At 41.1% G+C, this 21,990-nt stretch overlaps 1 protein-coding gene across 1 annotated transcript in view; it reads right to left on the minus strand.

Annotated features, from left to right (window-relative positions):
- sorcs1 (sortilin-related VPS10 domain containing receptor 1) overlaps window positions 1-21,990 on the minus strand; it is a gene marked incomplete at its 5' end in the record, with an annotated part of 203,738 nt that overhangs the window by 58,124 nt on the left and 123,624 nt on the right. Inside the window, 1 exon segment of the mRNA XM_080881344.1 lies at window positions 6,692-6,850. Coding sequence (XP_080737470.1) covers window positions 6,692-6,850 — 159 coding nt within the window.

Here is a 21,990-nt window from a genome sequence, read left to right on the forward strand (position 1 = left end):
GATATTCTAGATTTTGTTCATAAAGTTAATGATCTGTTCTTCAGGAATAACAGCAGTAATAATAACAGTGGTATCAGTGTGTGTTTGTATTTTTCTTTACAAATCCCCACTCGCCATGTGGGCGGTCTTTACCAGCAGAATACGTTCAAAACCTTTATGTTTATATATAAATATATGTGGTGGCTCCTAGAGACAAAACACGTACAAACTCCAAAACAGAGCTACCTAAGATCACTTAAATTAATTGAAAGCACATGTGTATTGTTTGTGTATTTATACACCAGCACTCATATATATTCAAATAATTAAAAAAAAAAGTTCATTTACCTGTTGCTACCACACATCACACTTATGTAGCCACTAAAGCTCAACACTGCACCTAGCATCCTGGAGCACTTCTGTTGTGTTTTGTACGTGCTTCGGGGTTTGTATGTGCTTTGTCTCTCGGGGCCACCGTAAATATACTTTTATTTATTCACTCCACATAAAATGTAATAAATAAATCATATAATACAAAAACCAACTATTTACATTTAAACTTTTAACTATTTAAATGTTCAGCTTTTTCCTTTTAAACAAATTTAAAGTGAAACAACACAAAACACTGCAAACCACAACACAATTAAATATAAATTATAATATGAAAACAAAAAGAAGATGCATATTCTCTGTCATATGGACCTGCATGAATAAACTTTCTGAATCCTTTATCATCTGCACCTGAAAATAGTTGTGGATGATTACTATACCTTTCTAATGTGACGTTGTTGTCCCTGGCTCTCTCTCTCTCTCCCTCCCGCTCTGTTCCTGTGCTACTGACTGTAACTTCCGCCCCTCCCCCCTCTGCCCAGCGCAAAGCACAAGGCTCGCGTGCGGAGTGAAGCGGGAAAAAAGTGCGAGAGAGAGGGTGAGAGAAAAAAACCCTATGGCTCCAAATAAGGAGTTCACCTCAAAGACCCGGCCCTAAGAGCCGTTTCGTTCGCAACCGACACATCACTAGTTTACAGACAGAAAGATGACAGGCGCACACACACATGCTACCACAAACATCAATAATGGGATTTTATTGTACCATACCGCTGTGTTAATTAAGAATCTATTTGCAAAAGGAAGTTATTAAAGTTCTAATTGTTAATTTGACTGTTTTTAATTTGTTTCTTGTTTTTTTCATATTCAGTTTCATATTTCACAATGATGTTTTTATAAGCTTTTTCATGACAGTAATGTTGTCTGGATGACGAGTTTGAGACGAGGGAAGTGATGGAAAACGGTGGGACTGCATAACTCATCAAGGAGGTGCTCACGTTTAGGGCGAAATTTATATTAGACATGCTTTTTTTGTAATACAGTCTTTTAAATCTATATTCTTTAGAATTATGTATAATGTAATGTATTATGTAGGATAACTGGATATAAAATGCTTAAATATTAATATTATGGAAAAACATCTCCCAACTAAGAAACATGTTTCTCATATTTACAAAATAAATGAGTCGTGCCAAAATACGGTTTATATTAAGGAGAACTGGTAATTAGAATTAAATGCTATAATCACTGATAATATATGGGAAGCAAAAGCTGTCACAAGGTATCTTATATACCTAATAAAGAACTATGCCCTTGGAGAAAATGTGGGGAAACAGCAGATTATTCACATATTTGTGGGGATTGTCCAATAATTCGAGGATTCTGGAAAAGAATCAAAGAAGAAACAGAAAATCCTACAAGTTAATCCTCCATTAAATTCAACCTTATTTCTTTTAGGAGTTATACCTAGAGAGGCATATAGCCCAGACAAAAAAAAGAATCTACAGATACTCCTATTGATAGCTAAGAAAATGATAACTGTGAAATGGAAACAACCAAGCCCACCATTCATAACACAACGGAAACAGAGACTGAAAAGAGTTCACACAACGGAGTGAATGACAGTGAGCGTCCACCAGAGATGAAACTGTGTGACCAGAAACCTGGTGAATGAACAAGAATCCTGAATGTTGCACTATAAGGTTATAAACTCCCCTCATGATATTTTATTTTATTGATCTTGGTCTGTTTTTCTCTCTTCTGTGGTCCTTTATCAGAGAATGTTAACATTGTGTTTGTTTGTTATCACAAAAAATACTAAATTGAAAGTTCAAAAACATCAAATAAAATGTTTAAATATAACAGTTTGTAATATGATAATGAGTTGAATTCCTTTTTAAAATAGGCACAAAATATTATTTCATTAAATATTTCATAAAGGCTTTTAAAATCTATTTAATATTTTATGAAGTGGAAGCAGAAAAGTCACAGTCAAATATCTGCAGACCTGTGCTTCTTACTGTACCATGAAAACTATGATTTTTTTAATCATTTTAATCCTACTCTGACTCTTTATGTGCTATTTGAAATCAAATGTAAAAAATCACATCAATCCATTTTTTGTTTGTTTGATGATTATGCAGGCATCTGCGTGCTGCTTGCTCAGTATATCAACAACCTTGACAGTCTTTTTGTCCCCAAACAACTGCATTCTCTGACAAATCCGTTTACTCTGTAGCTTACAGCTGGAATTTAATAAGCCATGAAACTTATTTCAGTGTTTCAGGCTGGACCTTTTTCCATTTTAAGCATGGCCAGCCATGCAGAATGTGTAAACAATCATTTATTAGTGGATAACAGAAATGTGACTCTGTTTGTTTATATTCATTTATTTTCTAATTGCATATATTTACTCTGTGCTGAAGGGTAGCATGGAGGCCTGCATTCAAAAAACATCCCTGAGACCGTGTCTTGATAGATTATTACTGATGTCAAATCAATGATTGTATTCTGTTTTTTAAAAAAAGTTTTACTAATTACTCTCTAATAGCATTTCACTTTAAAAGCCTTAATTATATGACTATATTGCTCAATATCTTTAAATAAAAAAAAAAAACAGCTAAACACTCAGCATGATGGTGACTGTAGAAAGCAGTGGGGCTTCTGAGACACGAAGCTTACCTGCCTCATCCTAAGTATATGCAAACTATATATTCACTATCGCATCTGGTTCGTGCGCATTCGCGTGTCGAACAGCGACGAGACAAATGGCAAACAGCACGGCTGATAAGATTTCCATGACATCTATGCAACGCTGTGCTAAGCAGATGCCAGAGAAAGGAAGTGGGAGGGGGCAGGAAATCACTCTGACTAATTACCCTCCTACAGCAAGTTAGTATGTAGCCAAGCAAGTGACAGCAACTGTTAAGTTGGGTGCAGGGGGTTGACGCAGTCTTTACAACCTCCAAAAGGTCTCTTAGTCAAGAAATTCAACAGCACTGCCAAAAAGGAGGTGAGCAGATTGAAAGAGAAGCACTTTAGGGTGGAGATAATGCATGTGGGTGGGAGCACAGCTGGGTGGGGGAGGCAGCGAGTGTAAGTGCAAGAAAGGGGGGGGTTGAGCAAGTCCTGACACCTGACATACAGCGAGCAAAGAAATGGTACAGAAGCAGAGCATGAAGTTTTAATATACTGTTTACTACATCATCTGCTGGGTGATGCAAGGTAGGACATCACCTGACAGCGCCGCGTTGGTGCTGTTCCTGTGACATCATGTGTCGCTCCACCACCATCAGTGACCGCGCCCCGGCTTTGCTTTCGACACATAATTACCTTTATGAAAGGACGGGTTTTAACCACAAACACGGGCTCTTCTTGAACCCAAGCCTCATAAAATGGGACTAAAATCTGAAAATTAAAACCAAAACCAAAAATGCTGAAAAATGATGATGTTTAATAACAAAGAATCACAGATCCGCAGAGTGTGCTCTTTGCTGTTGTGCGGCAGCAATACCACATGCAGAGATAGACTGTGTCGGTTCCTCCTTTGCTGCTAAACAGCCCCGACCCATTACGGCATGAATCCAGTAGATCCTTTTTATCATTTCAGGACCACGGAGAGCACACATGACTGTGTTTTTTTGTGGTGGACAAATTCAGCTGTGTGCACGCTGACACTATGTGACATATACATTTCCAGTTGGTTTTATCCCTTTAAGTACTGTAAGCTTTCTTAGTACAACAGTGCCACAGAACGTGACAATAGAAAACTGTCGTATGGCTTGCAGTACTACATTTGAACCTGACAACCGTTTCCTTCATAATAACTCTACATGTGTATGGCCTATATGTCTATAGTTATATGCTTTCCTGATTCCAATTAACAAGCGGTGCCTGTCCTGTTGATCTGCAGCTGAATATCTGTTAGTTTGCAACCTTGTGCTAAATTGCACAGCTCTTGGCAGACGAGGTGTGTCATGTTGAAATGAACTGACCTGTTTAGAAAAACAGAAAAGGTGGTTTGGTCAATCATCCATAAACCTACCCACACCTATCAGCAGCACATGGGATTTGCACTCACACCCTATTTAGTAAATCTGTCCCTACAACTGATAGGCTAACTGTGTGTGTGTGTGTGTGTGTGTGTGTGTGTGTGTGTGTGTGTGTGTGTGTGTGTGTGTGTGTGTGTGTGTGTGTGTGTGTGTGTGTGGAAGCATCAGTAAGAGCGTGATTTACTTTCATTGTAAAAGAGACAGGCAAGTTCACCCACACTCTGTACATCCACATATCCACGCGTCCACAACAAAGGAGGATCCCTTCATTATTCATCATAGCTGAAATATTAGACCCAAATGGGCTGAGCTGCAAGAAAAGCATTTTTATTAATGCAGACGGTCATTTTAAAATGTCTATAAATTCCACCTCTTTTTGTTTCTGCCTCAGACATACAGCTACTTTCTCCCCACACTGCTTCCTACATTAGATGAGTCAGTGTTTTCTCCAATCTCTAATTTTCAGTTTGTGTGCTAATAAAATGATGACTGAGAAAAAAAGTCAGTGTCAATACTGAGGCTTAGTTCATAGTTATTTCAGTGTAGCTTTCTCTTTTTTTGACAGTTCTTTAGAAACTCGAGAACTTTAGACGGAAATGAGGAGCTGAATGAATTCACAGCAGAGAGTTCACTCCGCTCGTCAAATTGGGTCAATAAAACACAAAAACCTTGGCTCCCCCCGACGGATCGTTAGTAAGTTCAGAGTCTGAACAAAGCTACCGTGTGCTTTAATACAGCTCAGATTAAGTCAAAGCTGTTTCATTTCAAAAGAACAGAAACAGTCATAAGCATGATAGAGGTCAGAGGTCACGAGTTCAGCTTCTACCACACGCACAAATTCCCTGGAAATGATTTATTTATTTTATTTTATTACCAATACAAAAATGGTTTCAGGTGCACTTTCAGAGCTTGACTGAAGAACAAATCATACATACTGAGAAAATGTAAAAAGAAAAAAGACTCTTTGAACATCTGGGTCACCAGTTGGTTTGAACTTCATATCTGTACGTTTTAAACCAAGTTCAGTTTACTTATCTCAAAATTCAAACGCCGTGAGACTCTCAGTATGTTGTCTGTGGCTTAAAAGAACCCAATAAGCTAAACAACCTACAAAGAGATAAACAACTAAAGAAATCCTCCATATATAGAGCTAATACCACCTGTGAATTATTTAGGTTCAGCAAATGTGCTGAATAAATAAACGGGTTGAGGATGAACAGGTGTTTGTTTGTTTATAAAAACAGAAATGGCAAATCAACAGACTCCACCTTGTTTTATAAATGCAACATGTTTATGAGGTTTTCAAAATACATTTTCTATGAATTAATATCACTAACAGTGAGACTGCGCCCACTGAAGTTTTAAAGTGGCTCATTCTCCTCATGAGAAGCCTCGTTTTAGCCATGCTGGAGGTGTATTATAAAGTCTGGCTTCATATGTGGTGGCATCATTTTGAAATGCAGTGCATTCAAACCAGGTGACTTGTTAACAGCTAAGATGCTTAAGAGATTTAAAGGAATTTCTCAACCTAAAACCGCTCGTTACGTAGCTGCAGGCCCGCGTGAGCTGAGCTGTGTGGGTTCTGGATTATTGGGTTGGTGCATTTTAACTTCTGAATCACTTATCCGTGAACATGGTTCTTTAAACAGCACACAGCTGCAGTGTATGGAAGCCCACTTCCACCAAGAGGAAGAAAAAAGGATTCTCTGGGTTGAATATAGCAAAAGGAAATTAATTTAAGGACTGGGCCTTCCATAGAGGGCTTGTTTGTTGTCTTAGTGTTGGTTGTCTAGTGAGTGCTGTCAGTCTTTTTCAGAATAACTTGGCATTTCTCAAGGCTAAAGTACTGTCCCTGTTAAAAACAGAGGACTATATTATATGCCATTTTGAATTTCTCCACATTTGCAAACAATGACTGGTCACACAAAACAAGAAGGCTCGAAGCTGATACCATGTTATTTGCTATCTTGATGTCTTTGTGACACTGGCCCTTGCCTGCAGAGGTAAAGTCAGAAGATGAGCCAGATTTTTTCAAAGTGAACTTCAGCATACACGTCTGACTAAAAGCATCATAATTCCCATCTTTCTCCTGTTCTCCTGGTGAAACGGGCTTCCACGCCAGTTTTAATATTACTATCCTCACTTATCCTCTTCCCTCTCAAGTGAAACTCGTGAACTCTGACCCGTGCTTGAGCTAAACTCTTGTGTAACAGGTTTATCCGTCTTGCTCCTGGCCACTGTAATCCTGCCCTCATTGTTGCTTATCTTACTTAACGCTCTTTTGATTCCTTTTGAACAACTGGCCACTGAACTCGCCTCAGCCGTTCTCTCACCTTCTGGTCATGGCTGTAGGCGAGAATCCAGTCCTCCTGCTCAGGGTGGAAGAGAAGGCTGAGGATGTAGAAATTCAGCCGGTACTTCTGGTAGGTGGCTCCTTCATCAGAGCTGATCAGAAGGCTACTCTCTATCTCCGGATCGGTTAGCAGCATGATCTGAAAATGTCACAAAGATGAAAGATTAGGGACACTGCAAGCAGGCTGAGAAAACAGCTCACAAAACAGCAGCAGTAACAGTTAGCCCAAACAGAGCAGAAAGACAGGCCAGCGGAGGATAGCCTACAGTGAAACATTTGTGCATCAAAATGCAAGCGTGTGAGTTTTCTTCTTTGATTGTGCTGAATTATTTGTCGCTTTTCTTCCAATTCACCCACTTGTAAAAGACAAATACACAGAGACAAGTCAATCAGAACTGATTACCATATCTGAGATATAAAGCATATTATTACCAGTGAGGCTGCAGATTAGCATATAAAAACTTGTCATCCACAGTCAGTTTTCCACTGATGATACCATATCGCGAAAAATAATTTGTATCTGTTAGGTTTGATGATATAATCAGTATGATACATCTTGCAGCAAATGGGTGTGTGTAACAGCAGCAGCGTGCACCCGCTGTTTGTCTCTGTCTTCATGCTCACTGCCTATGCTCAGTCAGGCCTTAAGAGCTTTGATTTCCCATGAGCTTCTTTCTCTTCTTAGAGGTCCAACTTTTCTTTTGCCGAATTCTGGCACAGCCCCCAGAAAAAGGACAAAAAAACACCGTCCAAAATTCCTGCTTATTATCAGATGCAAATATAATTGAATCGGTGGACCTCAACTGCCATAAGTACTGTCAGCATCAGGAGTAGCAGTAAAGTAGCAGTTTGCTGAGGTCAGACACTAGAAGGTGTTTGTGAGTAAAACACAAGCAAAAAACAACCATCAGAACTCTGGTTTAAACGTCAGGACAGTTCTGACCACGATAATCAATCCACCCATCAGTCCATCCATCACTTATCCTGGTCAGGTGATGTGTTGGGTTAGCAGTCTATGCTGAGACGCCCATAGCTCCCTGCCCTCAGTGAGATCTACGTCTCCTCCCAGTTGGACATGCTCAAAAAAGTGACTCCACTCTGAGCTACTCCTGAATTTGTCTTCTCACAATATCTACAACGCTCAGCTATGATAGTCAGGGTGGGGGAACTCATTATTACAGTTCCACTAAGCATGGTATGAATATCACATTCTGGACTTGCAAATTTACATTTGGATGTCAATTAGGTGACAATTCCATATAAAGGGGTAGATGTGAACCTAAACCTATCCCTAACCAGTTGGCCGACAGCTTCACGGATTTTAAGATGTTAAAGAACGCAAACACCGACTTAAGGGGCAAAATGTGCTGTAAATGTTTTAGAGGAAGCACTGCTTCAGCATCCATTTCTGGAAAGGGTTTAATTTCCACAGGACATGAGAAAAACATCCCCACTGTTCTCCTACTGTCCTGTCAAGGCTGGAGGGAAAGGGATTTGTTACAAATGTGTTACTGTGTACCACAGGCAATAGGCTTGCAGAGGAGCTCCAAGAGCCCTGGTAAATTTTACACTACATACAGGCTGTACTGGCTGAAAAAGTGACGAATATAGTTTTATTAGCTGAAAATATTAATCTAAAAGTTTTGGGATCGAACATTAGGAGACAGTAAAGAACAGTGTTCCTGGCAGAATACAAATACAGCAATATCTGGGAAGTATATGAAAAAAGTTTGCAGGATAAGACAGAAAATGCTGAGCTGCTGAAAGTTCTCGAAGAAGAAAAAGATAAGTGTGTTTAATGTGATCACAGTTCACAGACACTCTTTCAGGTACCTATAGATATATAAGTATAGGTACTGTAAGACTAGAATGTTTGTCGCGTTGCTATTTTGCTCAGTGCTGTTTCTGTTGGTCAGTGTTATTAATGACAGGTTTCCAAACTAAGAACCTAAAACAGTCCAATGGGAAAACTGAAAGTTCACTTATGTGCATGATGATCATTTTACCTTCAATATTAGAGCATTATTACTGAATGTTTTGGAGTTTAAGTTCTATCGTTAACAGTGTCATATATTTCTACTGTCCTATCCTAATGGTTGCCTTGTGTTTATAAGCTTTTATCCATCCTCTCTATGGTCTGAGTCTTTTTGGTGACTAAGAATATATAAGGTAGTATATAAGGCAGAGTTTGACTCCTTTTGTCAGCCCAATCTTATTTGTCGAGTTTCATAACTGTGAAAGCCTAGCTCTGTTTTTTCTCAATTACAGGCTGTTAAAAGTGCCAAAGCTCTCGCAACGTTTCTGATGCCAACGTGTCGATAAAAGCAGTCGTGTAAAGTTGTATAAAGAAAAGTCCCCGTGTCTTACATTAGGTTTAAAGATGGCCTTTAGCATGACAATCTCCGTGTGGCCATTATGTCACCAGACAGCCGAGAGAATGAGAAGACACACTGCTCTCACAGTCAATATCCGTCTCGGTGTGGCAGCGTGCGGTCGAGTGTTTCTGTTCACTCATGCCGGTGAGTCATTTGTCAGCACTTGCTCGGACAACAGCAGCCGTGGTAGGCAGGCCCACTAACACCAGTTCATCAATCACAGAAGGCAGATATAATGTTACATACGTGAGCCACATGCTAACCAATCCAATCAAACGCACTCAAATGCTGTCTGAACTACAAACCCCAATTAAGGGTTTTCTCATTCCCTGGAACAGCGACGCAGGTCCAATAACAGACAACTTTATAATTGCTGTTGTGTTTGTGGTGAGTGGAGGATTACAGGAACATTAAACACTGTTGGCATGCTTGCAGAAATGTGTAATCCACTAGTATACATCAAAATATGGAGATCAATACAGCCTGTTACAATGTGTAAATACAATATGGTAATTACTACAGCTATGATGCATGGCTCTGTTTTGGGGGGGGGGGGGGGGTTCCCCCCGCTTTGCTCTCTTGTATTAAAAAAAAGACCACTTCATTAACCTTTTCAGACACGGACAAATAATGGATGATGCTGTCAGACAGACACCACAACATGAAAAAAAAAGATTCTTGTAGCGTAATGTTGTTTAGCTCCACAAAGTGAGGGTGTGAAAATAGCTTGGTTTTGCCTTGTTTGCATTCAGTCTCTCGCCTCACTCGCTCCACGTGCAGCATCCCAGCATGCAAAAGAGGCTCGACATAAAACTTCTGCATGTAGAGGTTCACACGAGCTCTCATGAATTCATTTTGTGTGGGCTCCTCCCAGCGCAGAAAGCTAACACATGCATGAACGGACTGAATACAGATACTGGATTCCACACTCTTATACAAAGAAGAAATGGCAGAGACAATGCAGCTAATAAATGTTACATTTTAGACAAAGAGCAAAGAAACTTGTCAGATGAGAAAATGTTGCATCCTTTTCGAACGCATTTCAGGTGTAGGCTGTGGCCTTTTCTCATTCTCACTCATTATAATGAGTAAGCTCCACTAATGAATATTTTTAATAAAAGCAATGGCTGACATGATTCAGAGACAAACCTGTAAATGCACCTAATGTGGCTTTTAGCCTCTTTTTGCTGAGGGGCTTGGTTTTTAGAGGGACTCGGGTACTGTTTGCTTAAACCTAACTTTGCCTTTAGCTGCAAGAAGCTGCTGTTTTGTACAAAATTTTTGTACAAAATTTTTAAGAAATCTAAATTTATCTGGTGCACGGACAAAAGATTAGTGCTGAGTATGGAGGAGGGTGAAGATTTTACTTGCAGTCCTCAGATGGAAAGAAGACTGAATCTGAATCTTTCTCAACTTTGGGATAGATTAAGTATATCTTGTCTTTTTACTTAATGTCTGTGTCAAAAATGATAATTGTAATCAGTGAGGTCTAAATATTCCATTTCAAATATTCAATTAAATTCAACTATATCTAGGTGTTTTTTTGGTTTTTTTTTCTCCTGTTAACAAACCCAACCATCCATCCATGACGGCATGACAGTTCAACACATTCTGATCCCAGTGCATCAAATACTGCTGCTCATATCCTGTCTTCCTCCTCTCTCCCCAACCGGTCGCAGCAGATGGCCGCCCCTCCCTGAGCCTGGTTCTGCTGGAGGTTTCTTCCTGTTAAAAGGGAGTTTTTCCTTCCCACTGTCGCCAAAGCGCTGCTCATAGGGGGTCATATGGTTGTTGGGTTTTCTCTGTGTGTATTATTGTAGGGTCGACCTTACAATATGAAGCGCCTTGAGGCGACTGTTGTTGTGATTTGGCGCTGTATAAATAAAACTGAATTGAATTCATAGAGTCCCATATGCCACATTGCTGGATCTCTAAGTGCTTAGAGGTTCTTAGGTTTTTCAGCCATGAGACACGGTTCATGTCCGGATTTGGTAGTTTCATATCTTGGATTTTCTTTCCTTGGCTTTCACTTGCCTAATTTGATTTTCACCAGCTGATTACCTTCATTTCCTCGTTTTTTTTTTGCAGTTGTATATATGCTGTTGGCATCACATTTAAATGTATGCATTGGAAAGTGATTCTAAAGGTTGTTTAAGTACAGTTGAGAAGACAGAAGCAAACAGGCTGGAAAGAAGCACAGTTTGCTTAAAGCTTAGCTAAATTTTGTGGCTTTACAAAAAAGCGTCTCAATGTCAGCAGAAACCCCACAATTGTCCCAGCTTGGCACTTAAAAATGTATTCTTCATCACTGAAATGGTGTTTTAACAAAATGATTGCAGTTTCAAAGGACAGTGAATATCCATCCATGAAAAAGACTGAAGATTTTTAGATTTTCTTTTTTATGTCTCAGCTCACTGCTGAGTGTTGAAGTGCTATTCAGCTGTCGTGTTTAATACTCCTACTGCAGAAAACAACAGTCAAACTCGGGGTATTACTTTCAAACAGATCTGTGGCGTCACATTTGTAATCAGTAATATAAACAGAACTTTAATAATGGTGCAGTAATGAACCCACAGTAATCAAATTCAAAGTCACAGATTAACATGTAGTGCCCTTCTGAGCACTGAACAGTCTGGTCACAATGCTTAGGAACTTTGCCCTAAAACTTTTCTTATCAGCACTCACACTCTGTGTGTGTGTGTGTGTGTGTGTGTATATGAGGCCAAAAAGGTTGAATATGACAAAGGTTAATGAAGCATGTTTGTGACTGCTGGAGGACATTTATGTGTAAGGAGTGTAATCCACCACTGCAGCAGCATAAATACTCTGTAAGAGAATATTAATAAAATTAGCTTCATATTTTCCATTTCATATATTCAGCCTGTAATTGGATACCAACTCCTCTCAATAAATCTATGACTAATTTCTTGCAATACTCAGCAATAAATAGTGTTCGTTGCTGAGACTTTAAGCAGGTCCAGATCGGGAAAGCAGAGGAACAAAAGAAACAACCTGAGATTTATTCTTTCTCTGGGGAAACTCAATTTTCGAGCTTTGGGGATGATTTTTTTTTTTAACTTTTATTGCCAAAAATAACAAGGCAATTCACATCAACAACATGACCTGAGACCAAATCTGCAGCATATAATGGTGAGGCTTATTCAAAAACTTAATTTAAAAGAAAAAAACATATATACACATATACATGCATACATACATACATACCAATACCTAAGCACAGATGTAACAATGTTAAGGCTTGAGTGTCCATCCATCCATCCATTCGCTTCCGCTTATCCTTTTTCAGGGTCGCAGGGGGCGCTGGAGCCTATCCCAGCTGTCATAGGGCGAGAGGCAGGGTACACCCTGGACAGGTCGCCAGTCTGTCGCAGGGCCAACATACAGGGACAGACAACCATTCGCACTCACTTTCATTCGCACATTCACACCTAGTGACAATTTGGGTTATCCAATTAACCTATCCCCACTAAGTGCATGTCTTTGGACGGTGGGAGGAAGCCGGAGTACCCGGAGGGAACCCACGCAAACACGGGGAGAACATGCAAACTCCACACAGAAAGACCCCGGCCTGATGTTGGAATTGAACTCAGGACCTTCTTGCTGTGCGGCAACAGTGCTAACCACCGTGCCACCGTGCTGCCGGCTTGAGTGTCCTTTCAAGATATTCTATAATTAGTCTCCATTTTTTGTCAAAGGAGCTTGCAAAGAAAAGCGTCTGGACTTCTTTAAGTTGCTTGAAGACGTTTCACCTCTCATCCGAGAAGCTTCTTCAGTTCTAAGGTCAAATGGTGGAGAGTCCCAGATATAAACCTAGTGGGAGTTTCCCCCCACAGAGGGACAAAAGGACCCCCTGATGATCCTCTAATCACATGAGCCAAGGTGTGAAACTGGGTGTGGGTCCCAATCAGCCAGAGTTTGGGGTGAGCTCATTGTGAAACCTGGCCCCACCTTATCATGCGAATTCCTGAGGTCAGATGGCCCAGGATGTGAGTGGGCATTAAGGCGTCTGGGAAGGGATCTCAAAACTGGATTATAGATGGCAGAGAGTTGGTGTCGTAAACCAACGCCTCTGTTCAAAGATGGTCGCTCACAGTGGACAAAGATGCTTCTTTTCACTCCTCTTTCAAACCATCTGTCCTCTCTGTCCAAAATGTGAACATTGGCATCCTCGAAAGAGTGACCTTTATCCTTAAGATGCAGATGGACTGCTGAGTCTTGTCCTGTGGAGGTGGCTCTTCTGTGTTGTGCTGTGCTTCAAGCAACTTAAAGAAGTCCAGACACTCCAGACACACACGGACCAGTACCTCCTGTTCGACTCCCATCACCCTCTGGAACACAAACTTGGAGTAATTAGGACCCTACACCACCGGGCAGAACATGTTCCCTCTAAGCCTGAAGGGAAAAAGCAGGAACACACACATGTAAAGGAAGCACTCAAAACGTGCAGCTATCCTAAATGGGTGTTCTTAAAGTCAGCAAAGAGGCACAGAAAAGAAGACCAGACACCAGCGAGGGAGGATAAGAAGGACAGACGCAACAACATTGTCATCCCCTATGTAGCCGGTGTATCAGAAAAACTCAGGAGAGTTTTCTCCAAGCATGACATCCCGGTGTATTTCAGACCAAGCAACACGCTCAGACACAAACTGGTTCACCCGAAAGACAAAGCGCCAAAACACAAACTTAACAATGTGGTGTATGCTGTACAGTGCAGCGAGGAATGCCCAGACCTCTACATCAGAGAGACCAAACAGCCACTTCACAAGCGCATGGCACAACACAGAAGAGCCACCTCCACAGGACAAGACTCAGCAGTCCATCTGCATCTTAAGGATAAAGGACACTCTTTCGAGGATGCCAATGTTCACATTTTGGACAGAGAGGACAGATGGTTTGAAAGAGGAGTGAAAGAAGCCATCTATGTCCACTGTGAGCGACCATCTTTGAACAGAGGCGGTGGTTTACGACACCAACTCTCTGCCATCTATAATCCAGTTTTGAGATCCCTTCCCAGACGCCTTAACGCCCACTCACATCCTGGGCCATCTGACCTCAGGAATTCGCATGATAAGGTGGGGCCAGGTTTCACAATGAACTCACCCGAAACTCTGCCTGATTGGGACCCACGCCCAGTTTCCCACCTTGGCTCAGGTGATTAGAGGATCATCAGGGGGTCCTTTTGTCCCTCTGTGGGGGGATACTCCCACTAGGTTTATATCTGGGACTCTCCACCATTTGACCTTGGAACTGAAGAAGCTTCTCGGATGAGAGGTGAAATGTCTTCAAGTAACTTAAAGAAGTCCAGACGCTTTTCTTTGCAAGCTCCTTTGACTACGATGACCTGGATGACTGAGAACCTTCACAGACATATTGTAGTTGAGCTGTTATCGGTTCCATCGTATAGACATGTCTAGTTTTCAGAAGCCACTGGGCAACTGTGGGTGTTTCTGGTTTGAGCCAGTGATGCAGGAGAAAGTGCTGCTCATAGAAGAAACCATCAGGAAAGATATCCAACAAAAAGATCAGAGGATCCATTGGGAGGTTGACTGACAATATGTTTTGTATAATGTTCTTGACATCCATCCAGTACTGTTGTATGTAAACACAGTTTACATACACAAACATTTACATTCACAAACCCACACCCTCTCCAACATTTATCACTGACGCTACTTTTGGATAGAAAGGTTTTCAGTGGAGTTCTAAAAAAATCTTAATTTAACCTTCCAGTCAAATTCCTTCCACATTTGACTCCCCACCCCTCTATGGCAGCCACAACAGACACTCTCCCATGTGACATCATCCAACATTATATTGAGCTCCATTTCCCATTGTTGTTTTATATGATAGGTATTATCAGACATGTCAACCAGCAGTTTCTGGTAGATCAAAGACACTTGGTTTTTCAATGTACCCGACTTTTCAAGCAGTTTTATAAAATGGTTTTCCAACCCGATTGGTTCTCTTCTAATATTGTCCCAGTCTTTATGCTTTGTAATGTAGTCCCTTAACTGTAAGTATCTATAATGGTCCCCTGGGGATAAAACATATTTCGCCCTTAGCTGGGCAAAACGTTTAAGAGTATTCTTTTCAAACAGCTGATTGACTGTAATCAATCCTTTCTCCGCCCACCTCAACATTTCCATTTATGGGAACTGCTCGAGACATGGTCAAATTCCCTTTTAACATTTTTAACACTTGGTTCCAAATCTTTACGGTATGCTTGACCCATGGGTTAGTTATTTTAATCTTTTTCCGTGATTGTGGGTTGAGAAATGGGAGACTCCGAAGGGAGATACCTGGTAATGAATACTCTTCCATAGATACCCACTGCATTTCTGAATCACGAATAATCCAGGCAGCCATTGATTTTAATTGAGCTGCCCAATAGTACATTCTGAAGTTAGGCAATTTGAGGCCCCCTTTTTCCTTTCCAGACATTAACATTTTGAGTCTGACCCTTGGTCGTTTATTCTGTCAGATAAATTTAGATGTAATGCGTTCTAATAATTTGAATGCAGACTGTGGGATCAAAATGGGTAGGTGCTGAAATAGGAATAATAGGTGTGGAAGAATATTCATCCTTATACATTCAATCCTCCCCATAAAAGTGAGTGGGAGTAGGTTCCATCTGTCCAAGTCCCTCCTAATCTCCTTGAACAACCGATCATAATTGAGTGCAAGTAGCTGATTGGTTTTAGGAGTAATAATTACCCCCAAGTATCTGAAGCCCTGTTTGGAGCATCTAAAAGATACAAGATGATCTAGCTGTGTGGGCCAGTTGCCAACAATCATTAACGCCTCAGATTTATTTGTATTTATTTTATAACCTGACACTGTACCATAATCTTTAAGGTTGCTCAGAAGAGCTGGGACAGAGGTGACCGGATTCTCTAAAAATAGCAGAATATCATCTGCGAAAAGTGACAGCTTATGTTATGTATTGGTTTCATCTCTAATTCCTTGTATGAGAGGGTTGGATCTGATCAGTTCAGCTAACGGTTCAATACTAAGAGCAAATAAGGACGGCGATAACACTTCACCCTGTCTAGTGCCACCGCCTAGAGAGAAGAAGTCGGAGCAGTGACCATTAACCCTTACCCGAGACCTGGGATTTTTATATAGTGTTTGGACCCATGAGATAAAAGTCTCATTAAAGCCCATATGCCTGAGAGTCTGTTGCAGGAAGTCCCAATCTACCCGGTCAAAGGCCTTTTCTGCATCCAGGCTCAAGAACATTGAAGAGGTGTCCCTTTCCTGTGCCATAATCTGAAGATTGAGGGCCCTTCTAACATTATCTGAACCTTGCCTATGGAAAATAAAACCTGTTTGGTCAGGTTTCACTAGTGTTTTTGAATTCTATTTGCAATAATGGCTGTAAGAATTTTTAAATCAACACAAAGCAAGCTGAGTAAAGTCGGGTCCTTGCTTTCTTTATGGATGACACTAATAATAGCTTCAGACCATGACTGGGGGGGGGGATCACCTTTAAATAATGCATAATTATAAACTTTGCATAATATCTGCTCTGTAAAATCTTTTTCTTGGGGTGGAACTGGCGCCACACATCCACTAGGCCCAATTCTTTAATCATTGTATTTAAACTACAAGATTTTTTGGATTTGGGGCCATTGTGTGCCGGGAGTCTGTCGACAGCTGCTTTCAAAGTACAATTGAAATCACCTCCCACCAAGATCATTCCTTCAGATTTTTCTGCTCTTAATGATGCAATATTCTTGAAGAAATTTGGACAGTCCTCGTTTGGTGCATATAAATTTAGTAAAGTAATTTTAGACCTCCCTACAGAGCTAATCACCATCACATAGCGCCCTTCCCTATCTGCAAATGTATTTTCATGGTGGAAATATGTTGACCGGCTAACAAGAATTGCAACTCCTCTTTTTCTCCCATCCTGATAAGTAGAGCTATATTGTTGTTCAACCCACTCTCTCCCCAACTTCCTGTGTTCCCTTTCAGAGAGGTGAGTCTCCTGGAGCATTGCTATGGAGCACCTAAAGTTTTTCATTTGGTTCAGTACCTTTTTCCTTTTAATTGGACTATTCAAACCCTTTACGTTATACAAAACACAAATTAGATCTTTCATATCTTAGACTCATATCCTATACAGACAAAACTAAATTATTATACTCAATGAAATAATGGTCCACAATTGGTCTCAGGCCAAGATAAACAAAACCATTTAGAACTAAACAAACAAAGAACATTAAGAACAGTAGCTTCCACGTACCCGACTGGATTAATAACAACCTGAGCAAACCAGTCCGCGGTGTATCCTGGGCGGAGCGTGGTGACAAGTCCTCCGTGGGGGAAAAACACAATGTGTTATTTCGTCGCTGTTGCCCGCTCGCAGAGCGGCTCATTGCGACTATATAAGTATGTGGGGGGGGGGTATCCACTTGTGTGCGCACTTTCCATCCATTGTACAAGCAAAAAAATTTTTTTATCTCTTCCTAACATTTATGTCCAAGAAAAACTAAAATTAACTCGGCAGGAGTGACATCTCAGTCCTCCATAAGGAAAGTTTTTATTTCGGCAAGGGAGAGGGTCATACCTGCCCCAGTTCCCCCAGCGGACCGTCGGCACCGGGATTGCTCCGTTTCCATGCGCTCCCTCTGGTCGACTCGCACTTGTATCCCCAGCTCTTGCAGCGTCGGCAGGGCTTCCATCAAACTTGAGAACGTCTTCTCACCACCATCCTTGAACAGTCTCAGTTTTGCTGGAAACACACACTTGGCTCTGATGTTTTTCAGCTTTAATTGCTTTACCGCATCTCGTACCAGTGCCCTCCTCTTTTGCAGTTCCGGGGAAAAATCATGGTCAAAATATATCTGCGTGCCCTTATATAAGACACGCTTCTGGTCCCAGGCTTGTCATAGAATGGTCTCTTTCACAGAGAAGTCCCAGAATCTGACCACCAGTGAGCGCGGTGCTGCATCGGGGTTCTTGGGTTTAGCAGCGAGGACTCTGTGTGCTCGCTCTATTCCAATGTTAAGATCAGCGGGAAGTTGAAGAGTTGATTCACACAGCTCTAGTACAAACAGCTTAACATCTCTCCCCTCACTCCCTTCTGGGACACGATAGATCCTCAGGTTGTTTCGCCTTAGTCTATTTTGCATGTCCTCGCATCATGCTGTGAGATCCATTTCTCTATTTAACAAGTACCGGAGGGCTCATTCATGACGCCTGGTGGAGTCTTCGTTGTCGCCGATCTGCTCCTCCATCTCCATTGTTCTGTTTTCCAGCTTTGTCATATCTTCTCTCAGAATCTTGAAAGACGCCTCCGGTCTCGTCAGAGCTTGCTGTGTTTCCATATGCCCGTCTTTGTTATCTTTTCTTATCTTCTCCAGTTCTGCTAATATCCTCGTTTCTGCATCACGAGTGCTAGCAGTAGCATTAGCATCTGCATTCGAGGACAAAGTTAGTTGCTTCAAATGCTCGCCTTTATCTTTATTTTGATCCTGTTTGCTGGATCCTTTGCCTCTCAGGGACAATGCCATGCTGGTTGAAATGGAAATTGCCGAGTTTTAAAAATTGTAGTTAGGAGTAATGTATTAATCTGGACGGAGCTCGTTCCTTATGCTGCTTGATTAGATCAAGGCGTCACCGGAAGCCCCCTTTGGGGATGATTTAATAGAAGTTGCTAGACTTGCTTCATCCTTTTTGATTGCAGAGCAGAAATAATAATAAAAAAAGACAGAGAAGGCGAACACCTAAATACCTAAATCCACCTGAGGTTACAGTTTGAACTGGGATTGACGGAGCCAGCAGGAGCCCAGGAGCCAGCAACGATCTTGTATTTGTAATCAGACACAGGAAAGCTGCACAGACTAATACCACTTTCTTGTTTCCTTTTGACTGGAAATCACAACCAGTGTGGCATTTTTGGACACAGTTACGTTGGGGGTCAAGGACAGTTCAAACTTTCCACAGACTTGAGCACTTTCAACAACAACAACAACAATCTTTATTTATAGAGCACATTTAAAAACCAATGGCATGCCAAAGTGCTTAACATAAAACAAATTAACACAAGTATAAACAGAGTCATAAAAAAATAGAAGTGTAAAATTATGTTCACAGGAAAAGCCACCAATAGAAAAAATATAACTATAGCACATAACTATAGCACAATATAACTATGCCATCAAAACACAATGGCGACAAGACACACACAGCGGAAATAAAAGCATAATAGGAAAATTAAAAGAATAAATAAATCTCTGCAGACAAGGCCAGCATTTAGCCGGTAGAAAAAGCAAGATTAAACAAACACGTTTTAAGCCGTGATTTAAAAGATTGAATAGAGTCAGACGCCCGGATGCCAATCGGAAGGTTGTTCCACAACTCTGGTGCAGCCAGAGCAAACGCTCGATCACCTCTAGATTTCAACCGAGATCTAGGCTGCACCAGCAGTAACTGTGAGGATGATCTTAAAGCCCTAGCAGGAACATATGAGCTTAAGAGTTCCTTAAGATAGCTCGGTGCTGTGTTATTAGTGATTTTAAAAGTAAACAGCAGAATTTTAAATTGGATACGGTATTTCACAGGCAACCAGTGCAAATCAGCCAGGACGGGAGTAATGTGGGCAAACTTCCTAGTTTTGGTTAGAATGCGTGCAGCAGCATTTTGGACTGTCTGTAATCTGTGAAGGAGGGCAGAGTGGAGACCAAAATAGAGTGAATTGCAGTAATCCAGCCTCGAAGTTACAAAGGCATGGATGAGCTTTTCCAGGTCTTTATGCAGGATATACTGCCTGGCCTTAGAGATAAGGCGGAGTTGGTAAAAAATGGATCTAACAACAGCAGACACTTGTTTATCAAGTTTAAATGAGCTGTCAAATAAGACACCCAGATTCCTAACAGTGTCAGAGAAAGAACTAGTGAGAAAACCAAAAGCATCACGAAGTTTGGCACGGAGAACGTTACTGCCAAAGACCACAATTTCAGTTTTCTTATCATTGAGGATAAGAGTATTTGCCAGGAGCCATTGCTTGACCTCACACATGCACTCTCGAAAACAATTCAAGGACGAAGCTAGGTCATCATTTAACTCAAAGTAGATCTGAATGTCATCAGCATAATAATGAAAAGCGATGTGATATTTCTCAAAGATAGCGCTTAAAGGAAGCATGTACAATGAGAACAGAGTAGGGCCTAACACAGATCCCTGAGGGACACCACAGCAAACAGGTACAGCGGAGGAAGAGGAATTGGCCAAATGAACCGAGGAGAGCCGATTGGAGAGGTATGATTTAAACCAATCCAGAGCAGCACCCTTGATGCCTACAGTGTGCTCAAGTCTCGCCAATAGGATGTTATGATCAACCATATCGAATGCCGACGATAAATCCAGTAGCACTAGGACCGAGGAGCGTCCATTATCAGCCATTAGTAGAAGGTCATTAAAAACTCGAAGCAGCGCTGACTCAGTGCTATGATGTGGTTTGAAGGCCGATTGGAATTTATCATTTATGCTATTCTCATCCAGGTAAGCCTGGAGTTGAAGCAAAACTATCTTCTCAAGAATTTTGGCCAAGAACGGAAGCTTTGAAATCGGCCTATAGTTCGCATAATCATTATAATCGAGGTTCCTTTTTTTAAGAACAGGCTGAATTATAGCATGTTTAAAGGCTGATGGTACGCAGCCGGAAAGCAAAGAAGAGTTCAAAAGGGACAATATACTAGGTCCAATTGCACTGAAACAGTCCTTGACTATACGAGATGGAAGAACATCATATACGAGATTAGTATTGTTCAGCTGTTCAACTAGACGCTTAAGAGTAGGGAGTGAAACGGGTTCAAACTGATGGAAGGTAGAGGAACAGTCAGGGGTAAACACAGGGCCTGTCATTAAAGGAAGAGCAGATTTGAGAGATGAAACTTTATCTAAAAAATAATTTAAAAATTGTTCGCAAAGAACCGGGGAGCACAGCAGCGGCATAGTGGGGCAGGGGTTGACCACAGAGTTAAAAATTTTAAATAAAATTCGAGGATTGTTACCATTGGTAGAGATAATTTTTGAAAGGAAAGCTGCTTTAGCCATTTTGGCAGCAGTTTGAAACTTCATGCGGCTAATACGTAGGATGTCGTAAGATGCCTGGAGTTTATCTTTCCTCCACCTCCTCTCATCCTGCCGACACACACGTCGTAGAGCGCGAACAGAGTCGCTTAACCAGCATTGTGAATAAGTCCTGGGGCGCTTCATTTTAATAGGTGCAACAATGTCTTCATGTTCAACAGTTTTTCAGCTGTAAACATTTATTTGTATTGCTTACTTCATACTTATTATTTACTATGACTTTATTGCAGCAACAGAAAGACAGTTATTGACAAGAAGATCACTTTGCTAAATCACTTCTAGTGTTTGTCTGTTCACTTTGTCCTGAAGTGATTGGGATTATCTTGTTTGTTTTTTTTACAAATGTTGCTCAAAGCCAAAGAATGAACTCTGGATTATTTCAGCACAGGCTGAAGGGAAGCAGAAGTCAGCTTCAGGTGCTACTTAAGCCAGAGGAACTGAGTCTCATAAGTGAAGCCAAAGGGCAGTAAAGGTGGAGCAGCTTCAGCCAGGAGAGAGTGAAGCATTCTCAAGAGGTTGTTAAAATGTCAGCGGTAAACATGTGCTGGACAGGCTAAAGGTCCCGGCACCTCCTGTTGTCACTGCCAGCACCTTTAACCAAAAATGCAAGGCAGGAAGAAGCCATAAAAGATTAGCTTGTCCATCCAGGAACATGTTCTCATGGATGTTTTCACACACCTGATTCAGTCTTTTGGCCTCATTGTGCGTTTTCTGAGTTAGGGTTAGGGTTGTAAATGTGTTGTTTTTTTCACAACGCGCTCAGTGTGTAATGGCCTTTAGTGTT

The sequence above is a fragment of the Rhamphochromis sp. 'chilingali' genome (assembly GCF_963969265.1).
Source record: "Rhamphochromis sp. 'chilingali' genome assembly, chromosome: 4".
NCBI lineage: Eukaryota > Metazoa > Chordata > Actinopteri > Cichliformes > Cichlidae > Rhamphochromis > Rhamphochromis sp. 'chilingali'.